The sequence below is a fragment of the Rhincodon typus genome, chromosome 2, assembly GCF_021869965.1.
Source record: "Rhincodon typus isolate 14 chromosome 2, sRhiTyp1.1, whole genome shotgun sequence".
Lineage (NCBI taxonomy): Eukaryota > Metazoa > Chordata > Chondrichthyes > Orectolobiformes > Rhincodontidae > Rhincodon > Rhincodon typus.
Genome location: NC_063333.1, coordinates 31,320,237 through 31,348,087, shown reverse-complemented (window position 1 = coordinate 31,348,087; position 27,851 = coordinate 31,320,237). Strand labels below are relative to the sequence as shown.

The 27,851-nt window shown below is 39.9% G+C and overlaps 1 protein-coding gene across 1 annotated transcript in view; it reads left to right on the top strand.

Annotated features, from left to right (window-relative positions):
* Nucleotides 1-2,898: 2,898 nt before the first annotated feature.
* LOC109916422 (zinc finger E-box-binding homeobox 1) overlaps nucleotides 2,899-27,851 on the top strand; it is a 175,246-nt gene continuing 150,293 nt past the window's right edge. Inside the window, exon 1 of the mRNA XM_048606728.1 lies at nucleotides 2,899-3,018. Coding sequence (XP_048462685.1) covers nucleotides 2,937-3,018 — 82 coding nt within the window. The 5' untranslated portion in view covers nucleotides 2,899-2,936. The remainder of the gene's footprint in view (nucleotides 3,019-27,851) is intronic.

The following is a 27,851-nucleotide window of genomic DNA, read 5'->3' as shown; positions in this document are numbered from 1 at the left end:
AACATTAATCTCGTTTGCTCTTTGCGGCACCTTGCTGGGACAGTTGTTTACATAACAGCACTAATTACACTTCAAAAGTAATTCATTGGTTGCGAAACGCGTTGACGGCTCCCGAGTACATGACAAGTCAACTCAAATGTGCAGATATAGGCTCATATAAGCTGGTTTTTTGTTTCGTCTTTGCTTTAAGGAGCGCTTTCCCAGTGGGGTCAGGACATGACGGGTTTAAACGGCCATTTTAAAATGGACAACCTGAGAGTGCACTGCCCATGTACTGTGTTGACTGGGATTTGACGAAACGATCCCGTCATTTACATGGGATCGGACACTGAAGTGAAGCTTTTCACGTACGTGTGTGACTGTGTGAAACGGGCCATGATAAACACACGGGAAACTAACGGGATTTCGGAGCTCATTACTTGGCGCTCCTTCAGTAATCAAGAAGGTCTGTCAGTGAAAGCAGTTTAGCTTTTCGCCTCACTCGTTTGTGAATGCAGATCGGGAAGGATCCCTCACTCTGCACATCCTAGGCCCTGGCAACTACCTATTCCAATCGGAATTCACCTGCCAGCATTATATGACGCCGCTCGGCGAATTGGTGTCATAGCGGGAAATGGGCAACGAATACTGAATAAGACTAGTCTTTTTTTCCCGTTCACAACACCGAATAAGGCACAATTTAAATAGTGTAGTAGCGTTATAGCAATAAAATTCAACCACAGTTTGTTTTAGTCCCAGAAACCTGTACTCATCAGAAGGTGCATGAAGGGATGAAACAATTAATTTGAAAACTAACGTGTACAGTCAATCAAGTTCTATTGTGTAGAATTAATACTTTACAGGAAACAGTCCACTTCCAAACCATTACAGATGTATAACGGCGCACGAATGTAACGTGCCATTCGGCCCCTCGTGCTGCACTTTAAATAAGCACCACTCCCAAGCGCGAATTTCCTTGCCGTTTTGCTGTGCCCTTGCACATGATTTTTTTGTCCACATCATTCAATGCTGTATTGAATGCCTCAATTGAACTTGCTTCCACCACACTTCCAGCAGTGCATTCCACACCCTAACTATTCGCTGAGTGCAAAACTTTCTCTTCACTTCACGGAGACAATATAGATAGAAATTTAGTTAGATATGTGCATTCCTTTGCAGATCACTTTACATCCTTTTTGTTTTTGTTCTTTTAATGAGGGGGAATAGTTTCTCCCTCTCTGCCCTATCCAGCCCAATCACGATTTTGAAAACCTCTATCAGATCTCCTTTTAGCATTTTTTCTCCAAAGAGAACGATTCTACCTTCTCCCATCTATCCTCACGTGTCTGTATTGTCATTTTTACTTCTAATACGGTAGGAAAGTAATTAAAAAGAGACTGACAAACAGAATAGTGCGAGTAAAAACAGAGTAAACGTTTCAGATCCGGTGACTCTTCCTCAGAACTTTTTTTACCTTCACAGATGCTGCCAGACCTGCTGAGCTTTTCCAACAACTTTGTTTTTGATCCTGTTTACAGCATCCGCAGTTCTTTCGATTTTTATTAGAAGAGTGTGGGTAGTTATTACAATTTGGATTTATGCCGTTGCACAAAAATAAAGCGCATTGTAATAATCGAATTGACCCTCATGCTTTGTTGTGGGTCACTGCATTTAAACCTTTGACATGTGGAATAATACTACTGAATATTACAACCTGAGAGCAGATCACAAATGTTTCCTACATTTTCAGATAAAAATATTTGGATTACGCTCGAATATTTTCAAAACCATAGTTATTATACTTTACACTATACAAACTTTAAAAAGTTTCATTTTTATTCCTGTTTAATAAGAATTAACAAATTGTAGATGTCATTATTTGTGGAGTTGACCAGTATTTAGCCAGCATGAACGCAATGAACTACTATAAAACACCAGCTATCATCGGTCGCCTACAAATTGGAAATAAACGGCAAACTTATAAAAGTCTGAAAACTATGATCAGTAACATTTATGCATTGGTAAAAGACACTGTTAAAGTAGGCCTGCCTCTACATTAGGAAAATAATCACCATTTACTACAAGATACTAACAAAATAATTTATGCACTTCAAGTTTTACTCTTTTTCCCGTTCATATCCTCGTGCCACGAAATGGCGCACAACGTTATCGTTACCTATTGCCTGAGAAGTGATTCTTAAGAACTAATAACCATTGAAAATGATTTTATTCACGATTATCAAATTAACACGTGGTCAATGTTTTCACCAGCCTTTCGCGCCGCAAAGTTCACTTTTCAGGTTGATATTTCACTGGGCTAGCAGAGAAAACGATGCCAAAAATGTTAAATAACACATGCAATATGACTTTATAAAATAATGTGTGACAGATGTTTGCAATCACACTCTATCGTCTTCGCTACCAGCTTCAAGTCACTTAGTCACATATCTGTGTATAAAACATCTTCATATTTATGTCAATAATGCATATATATAATTAAATTTTTATCTGAATTGTCTCCGTGCAGCTACTTCTCCCTGTGTATGATAGTGAATAACAGTTCCCCTTGGTTCAGAGCTTGTTGGGAGTGCTGAGGACGCTGCAATCTCTTCCTCACCCTGGTTTCCTACCTTGGGCTACTTCGCTCAGTTTTAAATTTCCCGCGCTGCATTCAAATTCTGCCGCAAACCCAAATGTTTCATGAGAAAAGGAGGGAGAGAAGAAAAGGTGATGGATGGAGGTGGGCGGGAGGGAGGGAAAACCATCTCCAGGGTAACCTGTCGTTCCCATAGTAAGGAGGGCGCGCGCTGTAGGAAAGGGGGGTTGTGGGTGGAGAGCGCGAGGAGCGCAGAAAAAGGGGGCGGTGGAAAGGTAGGTGTGTCGCAAAGAAAAATAAAAGTGTCGCAAAGAAGGCTGGGGGTGGTTGCACGCGTCCTGGAATTTGACAGCGCTTATCAATGAAACGAGAGAGCGAGCGGATCATGGCGGATGGCCCCAGGTGTAAGCGCAGAAAACAGGCAAACCCGAGGAGGAAAAACGGTGAGCTTTTCACCGGGGTGGTGTGGGGGAAGCAGACCCGTGTGGAGGAGAGATCCTCACAATCCTCCCGTCACACCAATCCCACCTTTCAAACAACACCTCCTCTTCTCCTTACTCTTTTAAGAGCAGGGGTAAACGGGCGGGGGGGGGGGGGGGGGGGGCTTGGTGGTGTAACTGGATTAAAAAGAGCAGAAACAAAAGAAAAACTTAACTCGGAGAAACTCGGCTGTGCGAGAGAGAAAGAGAGTAGTCGAATTTTAAATCGGGAACTCGACAGAAAGAGCGCTCAGTCCCAGTGCGGGTTATTTTTTGTTTAATGATGGTTGTTTGGAGTTTGGTTGTGGTGGGTCGTTTTATTTTGGGAGGAGGGGGTTATGGTGGGGCTGGTGTTGAGGAGAGGATTGAGCAAAGTGTGGCGAAAGTTGGGAGGCGAGCAGTTCTTGCTGTTGTCAGGGTGAGATCATTACCTGCTCCTGTTCTCTGGTCTCTCTCGCCCGTCGCCTAGCGGTTCATGGCCCTGGACCGTTATACGCTGCCGCTCCCAGCTCTTTATCTGCTTCGTCAGTCAGACAGCCTCCTCCTCCTCCCCCCATTCCCTCTCCTTTCACCCACCCCAGGGCGAATTAAACCAGAGAATTTTCTAGTCCTGTGTTTATAAAATGTGCATTCAAAACTCCGACACTTTGCTGCCTTCTTTTTATGCAGGGTGCTTTTGGCGGTGAGGGCCGTTTCTTTATTTCTTTCGGGTCTCCCTGAACTATACCACGGTCTTAAAAATGAACTTATCACCTGACGCAGTCAGAGTTGAAAAGTGTTTAAAAGAGGAAGCGAGACTTTTTTTGGCTTGTACGTTTCTTCCTTTTCCTCCCTTCCCTGGTGTAAACATAAACAGATTGAAGTTTTTTTTTCTTTAATTGCTTTATGTTATACTCCAGGAAAGGCTGAGTCTATCGTTTGTCTTTTTGCCCGGCTACCTGTTTGGTGCCGAAATGGGTGGTCACGGTTCGAGCGAACTACGGGGCCTCTGGCCCGCTTCGCGGACTCGGACTCTCGGCTGAAAGCGCTATATAAGGAATACATTTACATTATAGCCGGGAAGGAGTTGGATCTCTCTATCCCCCATCCCACCCCACCACTTTCATTTATTTAAAGTTTTATGTGAGCGTGTATATGTTTGGTTTCTTGAATCGTTCATTGTAAGGAAGAACAGTACTTTGAGCGTATCGGTTATAATTTAGTCCTAAATTGAAATTATTTTGTTTGTTTCAAACTTAGGAAGGTAGAGATTTCCCCCTTCAGGAAATACTAGCTAACGGTGTGACAGCATTTCCCTTCTCGCATTTTGATGTTTTTATGTATTTTCCTGTGTAATTACCACATTTGAAATACAAATTAAAATAATATTTTTAATTAAGATGTATGCATTTAGAGTGATTGTAGGGTATTTTTCCATTTAAAATATTTTGTCCTAATGGTTGATGCTAAGTTGATGGGCTTTTCCTGCTGACGAAATTGTGACATGTGCGCCTGCCACAGCGAGCGAGAGAGAAGGGAGGGAGAGCGATGTAAACATGTTTACCTGAAAAATGGGACCGCTACGTTGTTAAAAATGGCAAGAAAACCTGGCGCCTGCATATTTATTCAGTGTGTGCTTTTTAAAATCAAGTAACAATGTGGAATTGAAGCGGATTTTTAAAAAGAGAAAAGTATTTCCTTTCAGCAGGAGAAAACGATTCCTGATTGTCGTGTCGAGCCGAGCTGACTAGGCTGCAGCAAATGGCAACTTGTGCAGGTAGAAATGGTGTTAGTTTCAGCCCCCTCTGTCTGCTCCAGTCTCCTGGGAGAGATTTATTTACCATGGTTGCAGTAAGGTTACTTTCCTTTGTGTTTTTGCACGGGCATAATTCGTGAAAGGCACTTCACATTTTTAATCCAAGCCTTTTAGATTTTATTTTGAAATTGCATATTAGAAAGGAGACAGCTGGTGTTCCATGTCCAATCTCCTTTCTGTATATTTTAATCTCGACAAGCACGCCCTGGTTTCCCCTCGGTGTGTCGTTCCCTCTATTTTATGTATGTTGGGAGGGGTGTAGCAGTCGTTAATATCTGATTAGATTGACGCCTGGAAGCTCCTGCAGAGAAGCGAGTGGAGGAGGGGTAAGAATGAACGTGTTTATGTTGGGTGGAGGTTTTTGTGTAGGATGTGCGCCCAGGTAACGAATGCGGTGAACGCAGGGAATCTTTTTTTAAAGCCTAAAGTGTTATTCCATCCGTTTAAATCACTCGTGTCCTGCCATCTACAGAAAAAATCAAATCTAGTTAACTGACTGTGGCACATAGTGTTAAGCGACTGTTCTGTATCGCTAATCCTATTGGAGCAGTCATAAATCTTTAATTTTTTTTTACCCTAGTGTGTGCGTTTGCTCTATCTGCCCACTAGGGTAGTTTTTTAAAAAAAAATCTGCCCAGGTTAAAGCAACTGGCTTTCAGTTTTTCTTTCACAAATTAGAGATTTAAGAATTTATTCGTTGTTTGCACATTCTTTTTTTTCCCCGAAAATACATTTTATTAAAATTTCCAAGGTACGTGACAATAGGCATTCAAAATCGATCTTGCATAAGGTGCAAACTAAATCCGTTTCTTCAAATAATACTGTTACTCACTACATTTAGAATTAACATTTACACTCTTCATATAAATGTACAGCCCCAGAGGTTTTACCTTTTTTCCAGCCCCAGTATTGTTGCTGAGAGGAGTGAGGGTGCCCTTTCCCCAATCTGTCTTCGTGAGAGATGCCTTTAAACTTTAGTGCATCATTCAGCACATAGTTTTGGGCCTTGGAATATTCTTGGTTGTGGAAATCTCTTTGCACTGGGAGACTTTAGTTCATATTCTGTTTCTCTGAATGCTGTGTTTGACTTGGATGATTTTTTGTTTGAAGTGTAAGTTTACTTTGTTATCTGGTACTTTGCATGGTTTGGTTCCATGTACTAATGGCACTTGCATTTCTCACAATTTGGTTTTAATTCCTATGAATTCAAAATTGAGGATGCTTGGGTAGGGATTTCCCTTGTTTATTTTCCCATTTTGAGAAAGCACACTTGGGTTTACCGGCAAAGAGTGCTTTCCAAACTTCACTTCAACATGCTGAGAAATTGCATGTCCCTAGAACTAATTTATCTTAAATGATTTGTGGGAAGCAAGTTGTAGGTTTAGGATAGGAAATGAAAGTGATGTCTTGACTACTGAAGAGTTGAGGATCAAGAAATTGAAGAATGCCATGTCAACACTGGCTGATGAAGTAGAGTGGATGCAGGACAAATGATTTCTGTTTCTACAGAAATTATCTTGAAGGTCAAGATTTTCTGTGCTTTGAATCCTCATCTGCTTTCAGATAAGTGGTTGAAATATTTTGAGCACAAATGAACTTGGCTATTTAATTTTATTTGAAAATTTTCAATCTTTAAGGACGTTGGCATGGAAGATTGGAATGCATTGTTTTTCTTTTGAAACTTGATGTCATTCTCAAGCATAGCCAGACACAAAATACAGTTCAGTGCATTTGACGCCCACAATGGTTGTAACCTAGAGCTCCATGCACCTTTAATTTTCCAAAATTATAATGAAATTTGGGTGTCAGAAGTGAAATGTAATGTCACATGTTCAATCTTTAATCTACTGAAAGCTCTTCTTGCACTGACACTGCTTAGTTTTAGTAATGCTTTTATTTATTAGCTTCATAAAATTTGAAGTAGTGAACTGCAACAAGGTTGATGTTTCTAAAGTGGGTGTGATGAACATTTCATTAACTTGAAATTCAAGGGATTAATCTGGACAGAAAAGGTGTTTTACACATATATTTTACAACTGAGTTTTCTGTTTACCAACGTTGGTGTGCTAGGAAAAATTATTTTTAACCAAAAAGCAGGAAGCAAACATCTGAGGTGCTGTTCAGTGACCTTTGTCCAGAGACTGTGAATGCCTTAGGTATGATTTCACTTTCACTACATCCTTAGTCAACCTGAATGCCTGTCAAATCAGATGTACACATAGACGTTTTTCACTATATGTGCCTGAAGGAAACAACAAAGCATAGAATAATCCTGAGCACTATCCATGTGTTTACTTTTATGTTGTGGTGAAAGGGGGAGGGGTTCTTTTTTTTTCTTGCAAGGTGCTTGGCACATTAACTGTCTGGGTCAGTATTTATTTTCTGTTTGGTTTTTGAGTATTGCCCTTTTACTCCCTACAGCTAGCTCATCCAAGTAAGTCTTGTACTTGAGATTTGGGTAAAATACAGTGGGAGGAGAAAAATTGTGTATTAATTTAGAAAATACACTGGCATGTTGGGCAAGTAGATGAGCTGTTTTGTGTATATTTGCATCATTTGTTTGTCCTAATTGCACACTTTTTTAGATTCTGCTTCGCCGATGAACATGTAAGTTGAGAGGAGACTTACAGTCTTAGAAATTACTAAGAATTGTTGACTGCTTTTCAAGATAAGCATTGTACTAATCCTTGTTTTTATTTGTAATTTGAAAATTGTAAAAATTTTGTTCCTGTACAACGGAGTTTAAGATTGGCAGCTTTTTTTGTTGTACTAACTACAGTTATTTGTTTTTTGGCTAAGCCTTAAGTTATCTCTGGCATGGTTTCTAGCTTGGTCAGTGAACTTACTGAGGTTTTTCAACTATTGTGCACTACTTGTAGAAAAGCACTAACAGAACGTCACAGTTACCTTTTGGAGTTTGTTTGCTATACCTCATACGGTATCTGCCTTAAAAGGAAGGTTTCTGTATAGACAGGGACAACCCTTTTTTCATATTTGTGGATAAACTTGGAGTATTTCCCCACAGTGTTTGTTGGAAAATAGGAGATTAGTATTACAGCCATGAAAGTTGCACTTGAGATCTTGACACCTTCAAAGCAACATATTTTTGTAATATTTCTTTTAATTTCAAGAAGTATGATGACATTTGAATAGAATAGCAACATTATTTAGAGCAGATGTTAGTTTTAATGTGACTTAATACTTTACAAGTGTCTTAGAGTAATAACCTTGTTTTCTCAACTTGACTGTATTGTTCAAATCAGTACCGATGAACAATCTAGCCACTATGCAAATCATATAATGATTTAAATTGACTTCTTTTTGAAAAGTCACTTGTACGGTATAATGTATGACCGTTTATTCATTAGACTGACTTCATGGGAAAATGTGATATTTGTGCAAAATAACTACAAAGACACAAGGTGAAATTTTGAATTGCTTTTTGGAATATGAAAAGTTTGAGGGATCACAATTTTTTTTTTATTTTAAGATTATAAAATTGGATTCCTTTTGTTAGTTCATTTCTGCCTTCAATCCAGAGTACTGTACAATTGGCAGTATTTTATACACTGATTAAATATTTCAACTTGTCTCATGACATTAGTATTCAACAGAAATCAAAGTAGTAGCGTCGGAGGTAGAATATTGGAAATAATGCAGAAGAAAAGGTTTCAGTCGTAAAATCACTTTGCAGAATCATTTCCAAGAAGAGGGGGACTGTTGGGCAACAAAGAGCCCTCAGTATAATTGTATTCAATTGGAATTGGAGAAAATTCTGCTGTAGATGGAATTTTTTTTTTTGTCTAAAAAGAGAGATGTATGGCCTTCAACAATGGGATAGTCCCAGTCCTGCGATGTCACTTGAGGGGTTCCTGATGATGAATGCTCGGGACCAGTGTACAATTGAGTACTACAACCTTTTAACTGTCATAGGGTTAAAAGCAGAGCTGTTTGCTGATTGCACAGGGTTCAGCTCCATCTGCAGTTCCTCTAAATATTAAGACATTCCATGGTAATGTGCATCAAATCATCTGAACAAATAGGCTAAAGCTGATCAGTGGCAACTAACATCCATGTTAAACAATTACCAACAACAGAGAATGTAACTGTTTGATGACATTGCCAGTTGGTGGCAGACACAGTGGTAACTGGTTCTGTGTGGTCACTGAGTATAATTGAAGGAGCCACTTCAACGTAATCACTACTGAAGAAGGTGGCCGGCTCGATTATTCTATGAGAGTTGTTCATGTCCAGACACCATCACCACCTCAATTCCCAGCCTTTTTACCTTGGGTACAAATCTGGAATGTAATAAAAACTTTTCACTTGCCTGAAAGGCTTTCCTAGCACCAGGACTCAAGTTCCACAGTATTCAAAAAGGACACTGTTTGCTTTAACAGTTTCTCATCTGCTTACTGGAATGTCTGCCCACCAGCATACCATGGCTATAATGTGTACTATCTACAGGATTTACCAATGTAGCAAGCAACTGTACTTTTTTGCGTGTAGAATCTCCACTACATAGACAAAGGTGGCAGCTGGATGGAACTACCTAGGCCTCCAAGTTGCACATCCTGATGTTGAGACACATTGCATACTCCTTTATGGTTACTGGATCAGAATTTCAGAACCCCGTTCCTAACATGAACCGCAGCAGGTCAGAAAGGTGACCTCGTACTGTCATCTTGAAGGCAATTGGAAATGGCAATAAAGACCACTGATGCATACATCTTGAAGTGAATTTTTCTGTCGGAAGTCAAAACCTTTCTAAAAATAGGATGTCAAAAATGATCTTGAATGTCTTGTTTGTTTAATTTTTTTAAAAACCCTGTTCTAGTTTCATTTGACTCATACTTTTCCAACTGAGTCATTGGGGTAGGGATCCGAAGTGGATTTTTGTTACCTCCTGTATGCATTTCTTGGCTGAGATGGAATACACGGGACAGAAGGCTTCACATGAAAGCTGGGTCAATTCAGTCTACTTTGGTTGTACATTCAACCATTCATTCGACCTTAACAAGAAATCTGCATGTATGAAATAATAGAAAAATAAAACAATGCTGCTTTCATGCTTTTAGCTTGAACCAAATTAGGACATAACTATTTGCTCTCGCTCTCGCTCTCTCAAACAGCCATTTGTGTCAGTTTAGTTTTAATTTTTAAAATTGAAAAAGCTATACAAAGACTCGCCTATCGATCAGAGTTCAGAATTCACATTTAATGAAATAAATAACAGTGGTATTTCCGTATTTACTGCAGTAACTATAAAAGTTGATCCCTAATCTTTGGCAGATATCTTTAATTTTTTTTCATATACTTACTTTCTTCCTGAATAATAAACTTATCCACAGGACACTTTCCAATTCTTTCCCTTCCCCCAACCTCCAGCAGCATTGAAACTGCAGGCCTGGCTACTTCCTGTCTTGGGCTGTGGGGGGGTTTTGAGGCCTGTTTTTGAAATGGAATGAAACTGTATCATGGAATGGGCTTCAGTTTGATGCCTGTGGGATTCTGATGGATGCACCATATTGATGGGTCATGATGTTTGTAAAACATCTGGATGCAGTAAAACCAATCAACCTGGCATCGGGTGCCATGCTACCTGTAACATTGAGAGCTCCATCTCCAGCTCAGAGGTAGACTGGAAAAAGAATCCTGACAATGACTGGTTAGTTATCTGATAAATGAATGACTGACTGATTTGAGCCCTGGCACCATGTTTGGTAGTGAACCAAGTTTCATGGTTTAGAATGGTTCACTGAAATGATGACTGCTGGTCAGAGTTTCCACATCTCAATAATGACTTCTCCTAAGAATTAGTTGAAAGTGAATCCTGTAAAGCATTAACAACATACAGACCAACAGTTCATTTTGCATTACGTCTGAATTATGAATTTTGCACAATGGTATATACAGTCTATTTTGATGTTCAAGGTATTAATAGGGTTAGAATTGTTCCCTACTCTATGTATTTCACTCAAGTTGGACACAAGATGGGTACCCAATCAGATCCTTCCAGTTTCCTGACCAATGAGTCAGAATTGTAGAATCCCTACAATGCGGAAAGAGCCCCTGTTAAAATGATAAATTTGGGGAGAGCAACAAATAATTTTGTTCTCTTCACTCAAAGTGAACTTACTGTCTGAAGTCTCTTACCATGAACTAGTTGGAATAAATGTAAATTTGTTTGTTGACCAACTTCTGTTTTGGCAAAAATACTAGTATTTTTTCAGCAGTTGAAAGACTTTAATCATACCTCAAACAATTATTTGATGAAGGCAGCATGAGCTAAATAATTTTGGATGCTCTTTTGGAATGATCACTGATCAAATTTCCAACCAAAATCAATGCCTATTGGGCCAGTTTGGAAAAAGTTATTCTTTTCGTTCATTCTGAGCACTTTTTGGGTAGGACTCCCACTTGGAGAGAAGACATAAGAACAGTTTTTGCAAATGTGTCATTTTCTTTTACTTGTTGTGATCACCTTTTGTGACTAAAAGCATGCTGAAGTAACAGCGAATTTGTTTATTGGTTGGTTTGCGTCTGGAGTAGACATAAATTATCATTCAAGGAGGAAAAAATTACTGCAGATACTGGAATCTGTATGAAAACAAAAAATGCTGGAAATCACAGCAGGTCAGGCAGCATCTGTGGAGCGAACAAGCTAATGTTTTGTGTCTAGGTGACTCTGGTTAGCTGGCATGAAGTGTGGAGGAGGCAGCATATTTTGCAGTAGTGTAGGGGTGGAGACTTGATGAAGAGTTATCTAGACTTGAAATGTTAGTTTGCTGTCTCTCCACAGATGCAGCCTGACCTGCCTTGATTTCCAACATTTTTGTTTTCAGTAACTGTCACTCAAGTGTTGGGTTCGGGTTTGCCAGCATACAGCTTCTAATTGAATTTGTGTTTGGGGAGAAGTTTTGTAACCATGTTGTTCAACCTGCGTGCTGCCAAAAAGTTTTGAACTTTGCCGTTTTGCCTGAGGTATGTGTATCTCTAATTTAGCATTGTGCTTCAGTAAGTAGAAACTGGTGGCATGTAATTTCGTTTACCATAGTTTTAAGAATATGAGCTGTAAACTTCACTCCGGAGGAAAGATTGCAGGTCATCTGCTGGATGTTCATGCCTGCACACTAAACTGTGCTGTTGAATTTAGTCAGATGCAAACGCTTAAAGGTTTTTCCTTTTTTTTTAAAAAGCAAAGAAAACTTCAATGCATAACTAACTGTGTGTGTTAAGAAAAAATGAGTTGTATGCTTCCCAGTATAAGACCATAGAACATGACCAGCCAGGGACAAGCTTGTGGGTTTATTCCAGGGAGTGGGTGTTTGTACTATTTAGTTGCCAGTGTACCTCAAATCTTTAGCTTATCTAATTCTTGCTAAGTTTAAATAAATATCTTTTAAAAACACAGTTTGGAAAGAGGCCATGCAGCTCGTCCCTACAGAAAGATATTTGTATCTATTTAATGTTTTTAATCAGACTACACAAAGTGCTTTGTAACTAATTAAGTACTCTTGGGCTGTGTTACTAATGCAGTGTCACAGTATGGTAAAGATGGAAAATTTGTGTTTGTCCCCAAAATCATCATCTGCCATGTAAGTTGTAAGCAAGTCATTAGACTGGAGTGGGTTCTATTAGGATCACAGAGTGATTATAAGTTCATGGGCACACGAGTCTTTAATAGTTCAGGAGCACTTTGTTTTGGTGTTTATTAATGAAGATGAGGGTGACAAAATATTGATTAAAACAAATGGAGTAAGGGTTAGGAGAGAAAAAGAGACAGGAGAAATGAGAGGCTGCTTATGCTTGGACTAGATTTTTTTTTAAAAAAAACAAAACTACAGATGCTGGAAACCTGAAACAAAGCCAGAAATTGCTGGGAAAACTCAAACTTGACAGCATCTGTGGAGAGAGGTGTTAATGTTTTGAGTCCAGAGACTTAATCAGAATGGATTGTAGTTAGGGAAAGGTTGGTATATATGCTGAGGATGGGAATGGGGTGGCTAGGAGTAAACGATAAATGGAAATGGAGCCCAGAGAGAGAGCAAGCATGATAATAGTTGGGCGGACAAAGGAAGGTCAGTCTGGGACAATCAGTAGCTGACAATGGGTTGATTGTGGTAACAGTCCATCTATTGACAAGGCCTGGTATATGGGAGTTGGGGGCAGGACATTAGAGAAGCTGCTGAAACCCTAAAATTCTTGAACTCTATTGAATCCTGAAAGCTGCAAGATCCTCGAGTGGAAAATGAGATATTGGTCAGTCTTCTGGCACTGAGCTTTGCTGGAACGCTGCAGCAAGCCTGAGACACACATGTTGATCGGGGAACATTGTGTATTGAAGTGGCAGGCAACCAAAGCTCAGATCATTTTTATGGACAGATTGTAGGCATTCTGCAAAGTGATTGCCCAATCTGCATTTTGTCTCCCTGATGTAAAGCAGACCACATTGTGAATAGTGAATGCAGTAGACTAGATTCAGTGAAGTGCAAGTAAATCACTGCTTTACCTGGAAGGTGTGTATGGGGCTTGGATGGTGTGGAGGGAGGAAGTAAACAGGCACGTGTTATATCTTCTGTGGTCGTGAGGGAAGGTACTGGGGGTTTGAGGAGGAGTTAGGTGTGGACCAAGGTTTCTGGAGAGAACGGACCCTGCGGAAGGCTGACAAGGGAGGGATATGTCTGGTGGTGGTATCCTGTTGGAGGTGGCAGAAATAGGCGGTTATTGATCTTTTTGGATGTGGACCCTGGTGGTAAATGAGGACTGGGGAAATCCTGTTGTAGGGAGGAAAGAGAAGGAATCGAGGCTGAAGTGTGCGCAATGGGTCGGACACAGCTGAGGGCTCTGTTGACCATGGTGGTGAAGAATTCTTGGTTGAAGAAGAAGGTGGATGTTTTGGAGGCCCCTTTGTAAAAGCTGGTATCACTGGAATGGCTAGGATGGGAGAATTTGGAGAATGGAATGGAGTACTTGCAGGAAGCATGGTGTAAGATTGTATAGTCAGGGTAATTGTGGGAGTCATTGGGTTTGTAGTGGATTATAGTTGACAGCCTTCCCCAGAAATGGAGACATTGAGGAAAGGAGGAGTTGGACATGGACCAGGTGGAGGAGAGAGCAAGATGGATAGTTTTTCAATTCCGGATGAGAGAGGGATGCAGTGCCGATGATGTCATCAGTGTACCAGAGGAAGAGTTGCAGATGAGGTATGGAGTAATGGGAGTGGAACAAGGAATGTTCCACTTACCGCATAAAAAGACAGGCATAACTGAGGCCCATGTAGTTACCAATGGCCATGCCTTTGACCTGAGGAAAGTGAAAGGAAGTAAAGGAGAAGTTGTTCAAATTGAGGACGAGCTCAGCCAGGTGGAGGAGGGTAGGGGTGGATGGGGTGGTTCAGGCCTTTGTTCCAGGAAGGAGCAGAGAGCCTTGATGCCCATCCTGATGGGGATGGACATGTAAAGCGATTGCACATCTGTGGTGAAGGGGAGGCAGCTGTAACCCACAAACTGGAAGTTCTAACACTGACAAAAGCATATATTTTTTAAAAAGTGGGTTATTATCAACTTGGATTGAAAGGAGGCTCGAGGACAACAGCACCGTTTGTGATTCTTCAGATACTGAAACAGTCCATGTTTAAATGCACCAAGATGTGCACACTATCCAGGCATGGGCTGATGAGTGGTAAGTGACATCTATTCCCCACAAATGCCAGTCAGTGATGATCTTCATTAAGACAATCTAACCACTGCCCCTTGACATTAATGGTATTAGCATCACTGAATTTCCCCCATTATCAACATCCTGGAACTTAGTATTGACCAGAAGCTCAACTGGATTGGCAATATAAATAGAGTAGCTACCAGAGCAGGTCAGATGTTACAAATGCTGTGGCGATCAACTGACCTCCGGAATCCTCAAATCCTGTTCACCATCTACTAGGCACAAGTCAGGGCGGTGAATGAAAACTCTCTCCACTTTCCTGGATGAGGTAAGCTTCAACAGCTCTCAAGAAGCTTGACACCATCCTGGACAAAGCAGCCTGTTTGATTGGCACTACATCCACAAACTTCCATTGCCTCCACCATCAATGCTTCATAGCAGCAGTATGCACCATCTACAAAATGCACTGCAGAAATTCACCAAAGATCCTTGGACAGCACCTTCCAAACCTATGCCCACTTCCATCGAGAAGGACTGGGGCAGCAATTACCTGGGAACACCACCACTTGCAAGTTCTCCTCCAAGCCAGTCACCATCCTGATGTGGAAATACATTGCCGCTGCTTCTGTGTGGCTGGGTCGAAATCCTAGAATTCCCTCTCTCAGGACATTGTGGATCTACCTACAGCACATGGACTGCACCTTCTCGAGCAACTGGGGGGGGGGGCAATAAATGCTGGGCTGGCCAGAGATACCTACAACCCGTGAGTGAATATTGTTTTTAAAATTCATTCACGGGATTAACGTGTTGCTGGCCAGGCCAGCATTTATTGCCCATCCTTAATTGCCCAAAGGACTGTTAAGACTCAACCACATTGCCATTGGTCTGGAGTCACATGTAAGCCAGACCAGATAAGAATGGCGGTTTCCTTCCGTAAAGGACATTAGTGAACCAGGTGGGTTTTTCTGACAATCGACAATGGATTCATGGTTATCGTTAGATTCTTAATTCCAGATATTTGTTGAATTCAAATTTCACCATCTGTTGTGGCAGGTTTTGAACCTGGGTCGCCAGAACATTACCCGGTTCTCTGGATTAACAGTCCATGATAATACCATTAGGCCATTGCCTCCTGGTTTCCTTTTTTCATAAAGGAGCAAGTCATGGTAAATGTTTGGTTTTTAGCCTGGAGTACTCTGGGTAGTAATGATACCAAACTCTCAAACATGACAAACTCTTGAACAAAACAAAAGTTGTCTGTCTGTATCAGGATCTAAATGGGCAGAGAGGTGAGATGATGCTTTGGCAGAAGGGATAGTGGTGTTATCCCTGCTGATGGGAATTGTTAACAAGTCAGATTGCAGTCTAAAATCTGGCTTGATGGGCTTTATTTTCGCCTTTTTGTACAAACGAAAAGCAAGAATGAGATAAATATGTAGTGTGCACTATATATAGAAACAACTTTGAGCTTATCACAAACAACGAAAAGATTCGGCCCCAACACATTCATTTCTAGATGTTCAATCCTAGTGAAGTATCGCTGCTGTCTTCACTCTCCAATTCAGTAACGGTGATGGCAATCATTTGCTTTTGGAGAATTTCTGTATATTCAACAGATGTAATTGTCTGTTACTGTCTCTTCCTGCAATACACAGTTACACTCTCTGATTATTTCCTCACTTACACTGAGGAAGAAACTCAGATTTTTCCAGCTCTGTTTACTTGAACTGCTAAAACAGTGCAAGACTTCTTTCCAGCTCTGGCCTGGAGACTGCCAAAACTGAACAGTCCTGCTGGTACATACAGCTCTTTACACTCTGAACTGGATCTGCTTGTGACACCCCTTAGAATATAGAACATAGAACGGTAAGCGCAGGAACGGGCCCTTCAGCCTACCAACTGTCTGCTGACCATGATGTCATACTAAACTAATACAATTTGCCTGCATATGGTCTGTATCCCCCCCTCGTGTGTATGTTGAAATGCCTGTTTAACATTGTTGTCATCTGTTTCTACCATCACTCCTGGCAAAATGTTCCAGGCACTTGCCACCCTCTGTATAAAACAAAAAACTGTCCTCCACACATCCTTTTAAAATTTTTTTTGTTCTCACCTTAAACTACTAGGGAGTATAAGTTTACATTTTCACTTTGGAAAGAAAGACTCTGGCTATTTACCCTATCCATGCCTCTCAAAATCTTAAGTACTTCTATTAGGTCGTCCCTCAGCCTCCAGTGCTGTAGTGAAAACAATCCAGTTTTGTCCATCCTCTCCTTTTTGACAGCTATGACCCTCCAATCCAGGCCACATCCTGGTAGACCTCCTTTTCACTCTCTGCAAAGCCTCCACATCTGTCCTATCCGACCAGAATTGCGCACACAACTCCAAATGTGGCCTAACTAAAGCTTTATAGAGCTGCAGCATGACCTGCTAGCTTTTGTGTTCGTGTCCTGACCGATGAAGGCAAGCATGCTGTATATCACCTTTACTGCTTTATCCACTTGAATTGCTACTTTCGGAGAGCTATGGACCAATACCCCAAGATCCTTCTGTATATCAAAGCTCCTACGATCGTGTCATTTTACTATATATCTTCCTCTTGCATTTGGCCTCCCAAAAAGCATCCCCTTACACTTTTCTAAATTAAACTTCACCTGCTATTTCTCCACCCAACTTGCCTACAGGTCTAAATCCAGCTATATCCTTTGCTAACTATTCTCACTATGCACAACTCCACCAATTTAGGTGTTGTCAGCAAGCTTACTACTCATTTGAAATCTTTGTATGTAAACATACAAAGGTCTTGTGGCACACAAGAAATCCAGACCTCCAGTCAGAAAACCATCTCTCCTCCACTCTCCTCTGCCTTCTATAACCGAGCTAATTTTGTGTCCAATTTGCCAACTCATTATATATCCCACGTGACTTAATCTTCTAGACCTGTCTACCATGAGGGATCTTGTTAAATGCTTTAGTAAAGTCAGTGTAGCCAACATGCAGTGTCCTACCCTCCATCTTCCTCAAAAAAAATTTGATCAAGTTTGAGACAAGAACTGCCCTACATAAAGCTGTGCTGACTATCCCTAATAAGTCCATTCTTTTGCAAATGCATATTAATTCTCTCCCTAAGAATCTTCTCCAATAAGTTCCCTATCACTGATTTGTAAGGTTCACCAGCCTATAATTTCCTGGATTAGCTCTGTTGCCCTTATTTAAAGAAGGAACAGCATTGGCTCTTGTTCAGTCATCTTGGGAGCTCATCTGTGGTTAAAGAGGATACAAAGATCTCTGTCAAGGTTCCATTAATCTCCAATTTTACCTCATAGATCCCATCAGAATCTAGGGAATTGTCTATCTTAATGCTTTTCAAGACACCAACACCACCTCCATCTTGATATTCTCAGGCATGTCAATATTAATATATCTCTCCCTAATCTTATTGTTGTTCATGGCCGTTTCCTTGGTGAATACTAATGTGATGTACTCATTAAGGACCTCACCCACTTCCTCTGGCTCCATCCATACATTTCCTGCTTTTTGCGAACCTATCCTTTCCCTAACTACCCTTTTCCTCCTAATATACCATAAAAATGCCTTGGGATTCTCCTTAATCCTACTTGCTAAGGACACTTCACGGCCCCTTTTTAGCCCTCCTAATTCATTAAGTTCTTTTCTGCTTCCTTTTATATTCCTCAAGGGCCTTGTTTGATTTCAGTTTCCTATATTTATGCTTCCTTTTTTTTCCTTTTTGACTTAACTTTTCAACTTCTCCTGTTTCCTAAAGTTCTACATCTTGCTGCCCTTGTCTTTCTTTCTCATAGGGACGTGCCACTTGCAAACTCTGACCAATTGACTTTTAAAAGATTCCCTTTAAAAGATGCTAAATGTGGATTTACCCTCAAGCAGCTGGCTTCAGTCTGATTTCTCCAGTTCTTACCTGATTCAGTTGTAATTAGCCTTTCCCCAGTTTAGCAATTTCACTGGAGGACTAATTTGATAACAGTTACCAAAGTGCTATCAGTCAAACAAAACTTCCATTGACTTTGGTCTGTCAGATTCCTATAGCGTTTGCACAAATGCAAAACAAAATATCTTCCCCTTAGTCACTGCAGAATGAAAAAGCTTTTGTAAAAGCATAAAATGAAAAGGAATACTAAGTGAAATCCTGATGTTTTCTCTTAATTTAAGGAATTTAACTTAAGGAATTATGATCACTGTTCTCAAAATGCTCCCCCATTGAAACTTTGACTTGGCTAGGCTCATTACAAGTACAGCCCCTTCCCTACTTGGACTATCTATTTGTTGTTTCAAGAAACCATCCTGGATGCACATTACACATTCTACTCTGACAATAAGGGAATCCCAGTCAAAATTGTGGAAGTTAGTCACCCACTACACCAACCCTGTTTTTTTTTTTTCCTTTTGAAACCTCTTTCCGTGATCTACCTACATATCTGTTCCTACAACTCTGGCTGGCTGTTGGGAGGTCTGTAGTATAACCCCATCATGGTCATTACACCTTTCTTATTCCTGAGTTCTACCCTTCTGGCCTTGCTGGATGAGCCCTCCAACATGTCCTGTCATTGTATAGCTGTGACATTCTCCTTAATCAATAATGCAACTTCCCACCCCTTTTACGCTTCCCTCTATCTTGTCCAAAACTTCTAAACCTGAAACTCTGAGCTGCCAGTCCTGCCTTTCTCTCGAGCATGTTTCTGTCTGGACTATAACTTTGTAGCCTCATGCACTTATCCAAGCTTTAAGATCATATGCATTACCTGCTATATCCCTTGCATTAAAATAAATACACTTCAGACCGCAAGTCCTACCATGTTCATTAAGCTGGCCTTGCCTCTCCTTCCTATCAGACTTGATTGACTTAACATCTTTCTCCTCAATTACACCACATGCTGATCTATTGCTCTGTTTTCCACCCTCTGCCACTCTAACTTGAACCCTCCCGAGTGGTACTGAGAACCTCCCTGCAAGGATATTGGTGTTCTTCCAGTTTGGGTGTGACCGATCTCTTTTGTACAGGTTCCACTTGCCCTAGAAGAGATTCTAATGATTCAGCCCTCTCTCCTAAACCACCCATGTAGCCACATATTCAACTGTATTATCTTCCTCTTTCTTTCTTCGCTAGCAGCTGATGCAATGAGTAATCCCAAGATTGCAACCCTACCAGTCCTGCTTTTCAACTTCTGGCCTAACACCCTAAATTCCCTTTACAGGACCACATCTCTCTCTCTGCCTATTTCGTTAGTACCAATATGGGTCATGACCTCTGGCTGCTTACCCTCCCCTTCCAGAATACCCCTTCATTTGTTTCCCTAAAATTTGAATCTTTAAATTTAGTAAACACTTCAAGTAAGCCACATGGTGAGAGAATTGGACACCTAGGTTAAATCACATGATTTCTTGGTAAGACTATTTGACCAATGCTTGAAAAAAGTTTCTGACCGTTTAAAAAAAATTAACACATTTCCTTCAAATGAAAATCACAAGCCATTAACCTCTGGGTGGAGGGTTGTTTTTAGGACCGGAAGCCTGTGACTACTGTTCCACAGGGATCGGTACTGGGTCTGCTTATGTCATTTAGATCAATGATTTGGATGTGAGTACAGGAGCTATGGTTAGTAAGTTTTGGTGTCATCTGCAAATCGGTGATCTACTGGTCAGGAAGAAGGTTATCTAAGATTACAAAGCGATCTTGATCAATTGCCTCAATGGGCTGAGGAGTGGCAGATGGATAAATGTGAGGTACTGCACTTTGGTAATACAAACAAAGACAGAACTTATACAATTAATGGTAGGGCTCTGGGTAGTGTTGTAGAACAGAGACACCTAGGGGTTCAGGTACATAATTCTTTGAAATTTGCATCACAGGTGAACAGGCATTTAGCATGCTTGGCTTCAATGCTCAGACCTTTGTGTATAGGAGTTGAGACGTCATGTTGAGGTTGTCCAGGATGTTGGTGAAACATCTTCTCGAGTATTATGTGCAGTTCTAGTCACTGTTATAGGAAGGCTGTTATTAACCTGGAGAAGATTCAGAAAATACATACCAGGATGTTGTCAGAATTGGCAGGTTTGAGATGAAAAAATAGACTGGAAAGACGGGGACTTCATTTCCTGGAGTGTAGGAGGTTGAGGGATGACCTTTTATAGAGGTTTATAAAATCGTGAAGGGCATAAAAAGGTGAATAGCAAAGGTTTTTAAAAAGGACATCAGGGGCAGCTTTTTAACACTGCTTTTGTGTGTGGAATGAACTGCCAGACAAAGTGGTGGATGCAGGTACACTTGCAATATCTAAAAGACATTTGGATAAGTTCACAAATAGGAAATGTTGGAAGGGATATGGGCCAAGCATAGGCAGGTGGGACTAGTTTAATTTGGGAGCATGGTTGGTGTGGACTCGTTGGACTGAAGGGTTGGTTTCCATGCTGGATGACTCTGACTCTATAAGTTCCCAAATAATATACTAATTCTTGATCACAATAGGCAGAGGCATTGTTCTAAAGTGTGTGCTGAGGCAGTGATGTGGCAATATATATTCATAGATCTTTGAACATAGCGGCGCAAATAGAGAACATGATTGGTAAAGCATACAGGATCTTTGACTTTGTAAATAGAGATATTGAATGCAAAAGCGAGTAAGTTATTTTGAGCCTATATGAAGCTCTGGTTAAAGGTAAGGCCACAAATAGAGTACGTCACTGCACAGTTTGGAAAGGATGTGAGAGTCCTTATGAAGGTATGTAAGAGATTTACCTTATTTGTTATCCAGATGGTGAGTATTTGTTTAAAAAAGCTAGGTTTGTATTAATTTGTTATATGAATAATTTGGATGAAAATGTAGAGGGTCTGATTAGTAAGTTTTCTGACAGCACAAAAATTGGAGTTGTGGAGAGTGAGGAAGGTTGTGAAAGGATACAGCAGGATTTAGACCAGTTAGAAATTTGAGTTGAGAAGCGGCAGATGAACTTTAATCCAGATAAATGTGAGATGATGCGTTTTAGGAGGCTAAATGCAAGAGGAAAATTTATAGTAGTGACAGGACCCTATTGCATTGATAGCGTTGATATAGTGAGGGATCTTAGGTTATAAGCCCATAGCTCCCTGAAAGTGGTGACACAAGTGGATAAAGTGGTAATGAAGACATACAGCGTGCTTGTCTTCATCAGTCAGGGTATTGAGTATAGAATTTGGCAAATCATGTTGCAGCTTTATAAAACTTCAGTTAGGTCACATTTGTGCAGTTCTGGTCACCAGCCCATACAAAGGATGCAGAGTCTTTGGAGAAGGTGAAAAAGAGATTTACCAGGTTATTGCCTGGAATGGATTGTTTTAGTTATAAAGAGAGCTTGGACAAAGTTGGATTGTTTTTTCTAGAGCATTGGAGGCTGAGAGGTGACCTGATAGCAGACAAAATTGAGTAGCATGAATAGGATGAATAATTGGGAGTCCTTTTCCCAGGGTGGAAATGCCAAATGCTAGGAGGCGTAAGTATAAGGTGAGAGGGAGAAACTTTGAGATGTGTGAGACAATTTTTTTAATGTAGTTTGGTGGGTACCTAGAAGCAGAGAAGGTAGCACTGTTTAAGAAGCAATTAGATGCATGAAGAGATAGGGAATAGAGGGATACTGACCTTATGCAGGCAGATGAGATTAGTGTTGAGCTAATTTGGTTATAACCCGAGCTACAGATCTACTCTCAACCTCAGATGAGATTAGTTTTGAATGGCAACAAGGTTGACACAGACGTGGAGGGCTGAAAGGCCTCTTCCTGTGCTGTACTCTTCTGTCTTCTGCGTTCATAGAATAAAGAATATTTAAAGGACATTTGATAGGTACACAAAATTATGACCATTTTGGGGCATATGAGGAAAAACTGTTCGCATAGCTGATAGTAGATGAAGTAGGGGATATAGATTTAGTATTTTGTGAGCTGTGATGGTTGGGGGAGGGGTGATGTTTTTACAGAAATGTGGTGCAGAATTGTAGATCAATTACTTGGATAATATTTGAAGAAAATAAACTTGCAGGAGTACGGGAATACAGAAACAGAATTGACTGGTTTGCTCTACATTTGAATTGGCATTGGTATGACTGGCAGAACTGCTTTTTGGATCATAAATGGTTCAATGAGCAGACTATCAGATGACTGATAAGTTTTGAAAATAAGACTTGAAAACCCTGTAGCAATAGGATGTACAAAGCCATGAAGGAATTTGGTTGAAACAAGTGGCTCAATATCCTGTTGAGGGGGGCTTTAGTATGCACATCAAAGGCAAATGGGACTGAATACAGAACAGGAACATTTTTTTGGACAAGGAGGAGTGCATTAGAATAATGGAAAAATAATTGGATCTAAGCACTAGAAAAGATGAATAAGGATTTGAAGGGCAGAGGATTTCAGTGTTGTACAAGGGGAAACTTTGTGTCATGTTCGGGGGTGGGGGTTGAAAGGCGTCCCTATTTCTGCACCAGAAGACCCAAGATGTGAGTCACAATGTGTCTGAACTGATTGATTAAAATAGCTCAGATATGGGTGCCTGTTCAGGATAAAATAGAAATTGAAGGATTCACTCCAATTGTTTAAGAAAGAGTGCTTGGTGAAAATACTGAGAGGTCTCCCAATGCTTTATTGAGGCATTATTTTTCTTGTTACACATAATCCAGACTTTGGTTAAGCTTCATTCGAAACTAAGATTCTCGGAGTGTAGTTTATGGCTGCCACTTTAAGTCTTTTAGTCCCCACAGCATTTCCACAGTAATAGTAGTCATGACTGTTTCCATGATTGTTCCATTGACAACAGTTGGAAAAACTGCAAGAAGCTAGAGCATAGAGTATGTGGGAATGGGTATGTGTACAGTAGGGTAATGAGGATTGTTCACTTAACTGTGCACGGTGCATCAAAATCAGTGTTACACTTCATGACTCAATTTATGACTGAAAGTACCATCTATCACTCCAAACATTCTATGCCTGTACTCGGACAACTTCTTCATCTGTCACTTTACTAGTGAGTATTGCTATTAAAGCACTGCTTAAGTTGTGTGAGTGAATTATAATTTGTGCATAATAAAGGGGCTAATACATAAAACCTGTATGCTGGTGGGTAAATGCATTTGGCTGACATAACTGAAAAAACAGTATGCTATAAGGCAAGCTGGTAGAAATGGAATCGTAATCTACAGCTAGGATGGACGACATTTGACCCATTGCACTGACACTGTCCAATAGCTGCTTCCTACTTTATAGCGCTTGGTGCACTGCCTTGCAGATTACTGGCTGAACTCCAAATGAAGTTTAGGATCCTCCTTGAGTTAACTATCAACCCGATGAAACATAGTTCATTTTGTATTCCAGGATTACCCTATTTGCAGCCTAGTGGGATGTCCTATTATGGTCAAGAATCTTGGTCAGTTAATGTTGAAAAAGTGTCCTGAAATTGACTGTAGGTAGCTCAGGTATAACTGAAGTTAAATTTTTCATTGTGTTTGTCACATGCAATTCTTTAAAGTGACTCATGCAGCTTAATTTAACTGTCTCATTATCCAAAGAATGGATGTACTGAATATTTTCAAATTTAAAGTCACAGGGTTTTGTTTTACAGCTACATTATAAAGCAGAAAGAAATTAAAATCATGGATTACTATTATGTTGCAACCTTGCGTTGACTAGTTTGGCTGGACAGGACTGAAAATGTTAATGCAGATTGTTTTTGGAAAATGTAAGTATCTCTGATTAAGACACCCACTTTACCATAAAATATTGCTACAGATGAAATACCTGTAGTTCAGAATTTGAATTGAATTTTGGCAACTTACTGTAACGATGCCTAACATCATAGAAGTTGATATCTGATGCTCAAAAAGACTGATACAACTTGAGCACTTAATATCTGTTTATCTACTTATGTGACTTGACCAGTGTAGACCTACTTTATATGCTAATACTGTACAGAATATGCTTTAAGTTATGTGCAGAGTCAAAGTTTTTGACTTGGATCTGTACGGTTTCCACATTTTTGTGTGAAAGCTGCATTTTCTGTGTGAAAATGACCTGGTCACTGCACTTCAGTATTGTTATTCATCAGTGTGGAAAGTTTGAGTATACTGAAATACAGTGAATAGTAAATTCAACACTAACCCATTAAACATAATTTATATTCCATGATTTTAAAATCTTTTTAAATTTGACTTATGATGGCAGAAGGGATGGAGGTTGTGGGGTAAATATACTCTGATTCAGCCTGATTGCTTATCTATTCTTACCGTCCATGTTTCTAAGTGGTCATTAATATATGTACCATGAGTAACCAAGTTTCTTTTTCTGTGGGAAAGGAGATTATTACAATTCTGTGGTTGAAAATTCAGTCCAAAGCTTAAATTATGTAGAAGTAGGCAGAATTTGTTTGCTCTCTAAATGGATATTAAATTGAAATTCATGATTTTTGACTTCTGTGCCAAAGTGTATGTAGAGCAGAATTTTTTTGAAGTATTAACATGATGTAATTAAACAATTGTAATCATTTTACTTGCTAAAGACTTGGCATTTTTCCAATGCAGGGTGAAGTGTTATTTCCTTAATGTGATTGAACTTCAGCCTTGGAGCACCCTCTAGTGCACAATGTGACACTATTTTCCACTTCCCACCCTAATGTTTCTTGTGACTTCAATGTGGCCAGGTTATATGGTATTATTGATCTTTATAATAGAGATAAATCTGCCAGGTGGAGATGACCCAAATTCATTTTCAACCAGGACAAGGAACAGAAAGAGGAAATTAGAAGGATAGAAGTTTCCTATAATTGCCATGAGAAATGGATGAATAAGCAACAAATGCTGGCCTAGCCAGTGATGCCCACATTCTGAAAAAGAAATTTTTAAAAAAATGCTGAAGGAACAGTTAATCGTAAATTTTCAAACTATTTAATTATCATCTTCGGTGCCTTTAGTTTTTTTTAAAAGAAAAATCGGGACTGTCTTTTGCCAGGCTCAGGTTTCATGTATAAATTCTAAAGTTCTCTCAATTGAGTAAGTGCTGCAGTTGTTCTGGTTCATCTCATGGCATTGTTTCCTTCAACTGAACTTGTCTCATTTGTCTGGAAAATCGAAGAGAAAATAGTGCCATGGAAATGATCTGGGAAGCTATGCCATGTGAATTCTCTCCCGAGGCTTTGTGTTTTTTTAAAGTTCAGTTTTGAAGTGGAATTGAATCACTTATGTTTCTAGTATAAATATGAAAGTCTAATTGACTTGCCCAGTAGTACTTCACTACTGATTTTTTTTTTTTTTGTAGATTCCGGAATTAACTAGATATCTTTGGTGCTCTGTTGGAAAGGATATTGGTGGATGTAAAATTTTTGTATATACACGGTCCTCTGAATATTTTGGTTTGAAACGTTTGAGGCTGCAATAGGAGAATCTGTTCTGAATCCTGCTGAAGACTGTCATGGGTTTTCAGTCAAATGTTATCTGCCTTCTAAAATAGTGAAGTTGGCAGTAATAATGACCAACGTCAAACTAGCCAGCCAGATATAAAGCTGGTAAACATCTTTTGCTACAATAAGGAAACTGAACAGGAAATACAATTTGGATATCTGAATAGGAAATACAATTTGGATATCCTGCATTCTCCTTTAGATTAATTCACTGCGCAACACACTGTACTTTGAAAGTACAAAGGAAGCTGGTCAGTACTTGGTATGGTTATGTGCATTACTGTAGTTGAAGTACCTTTTTAACTTTGCCCAATTAATAACTTGAACAAATTCTCTTTATACTTTTTGCTCCCTTCTGATGAAAGTAGTCACCTGTTAAATTGCTACTCAGTAATATGGTTGCATGTTGCACAATTGTTGAAATAAAGGAATCTGATAGGCTAATCTTGTTCTTGTTGGTTACTCACTTCCCCATGTCAGTGAAATGTATATTTTGTGGATTTTGATTTAGAAAATAGTGCGATTTCTAAATCGTGAACCAAACCAAATTTTATACTTGACTACTAAATTCTACCTGATATTTTTAAAATTGAGGAGGAAGAACCTTTTTTGGACATTTTGTTTGCATAAGAAAGAGAATAGTGGACTTCTGAAAATGAAAATAACAGGCTTGTTTATTCAGCACGTTTACTTGACCGATCAAACCAAGCCGGGCCACCATCAAGCTATCCAATACTTAAATTGAGTCCATTTGAATGGCTGTTGATAACTCTGCAGTTGTAGCATATTTCCTGATATACTTGTCTATCTTTGAATTTAATATGCTATTGTATTCTGCCACAGTTTGAAATCTGTTTCCAAACAGCTTTTTTAATATCCTGTGGTGGTGGTGTTGTTCGGAAGGATAGCCGAGGTATTGGAAGAATTCCTTACTGTTCTTTTTAAATAGATAAGTTCCCTGGAGATAAAAACCCCTCTGTCTTTTTTCTGGTTGTTTAATTTCTCATCTGAAAGACGGCAACTCTGACAATGCAACACTGAATTTTTTTATTTCTTTGTTCGTTCATGGCCAGGCAGCATTTATTGCCCATCCCTAATTACCCAGAGGGCAGATAAGAGTCAACCAGTGTTGTGGGTCTGGAGTCATCTGTATGCCAGACCAGGTAAGGATGGCAGATTTCTTTCCTGAAGATGGTGAACCAGGTGGGCTTTTCCTGACGATCGGCAATGGATTTATGGTGGTTATTAGATGGTTAATTCCATATACTTATTTGAATTAAAATTCCACCATCTGCCATGGTGGAATTCGAACACAGGTCCCCAGAATATTATCTGGGGCTCTGGATTAACAGTCTAGCGATGTCAGGCCACTGCCTCTCCTAGAGGAGGATCAGCTTAAATTGAGTTGTTAACCTGATGTTTAAACACCTTTCTTGCCTTTGGAGGTCTTCTGGGGAGAGAATGCTATCTTCTAGGTTGGATTGATGTATTCCATCAAAGTATCCTACGTCTGTGTTCTGTAATTATGCAAGCGTATGTATTCTCTTCTTAACAACACTACAGGTATATGTATACCACATAGACTGCAACAACAGCAATGACCTAGTGGTATTATTGCTAGACTATTAATCCAGCGACCCAGGTAATGTTCTGGGGACCTGGGTTCAAATCCTGTGGCAGTTGACGAAATTTGCAATCCATTAAAACACTTGGACTACAACTCTACCTACTCCAACTTTCTTTTCCTTTTTCTAGCAAAGTAGATGAATCATGTGTTAATGTCAATGTATTAATACAATAGCAACATTCATAAAGCACCTGGATGAAGGCATGAATAGGAAGGAATAGAAGGATACAGATCCTGTAAGTGAAGACCATTGTAGTGGCGC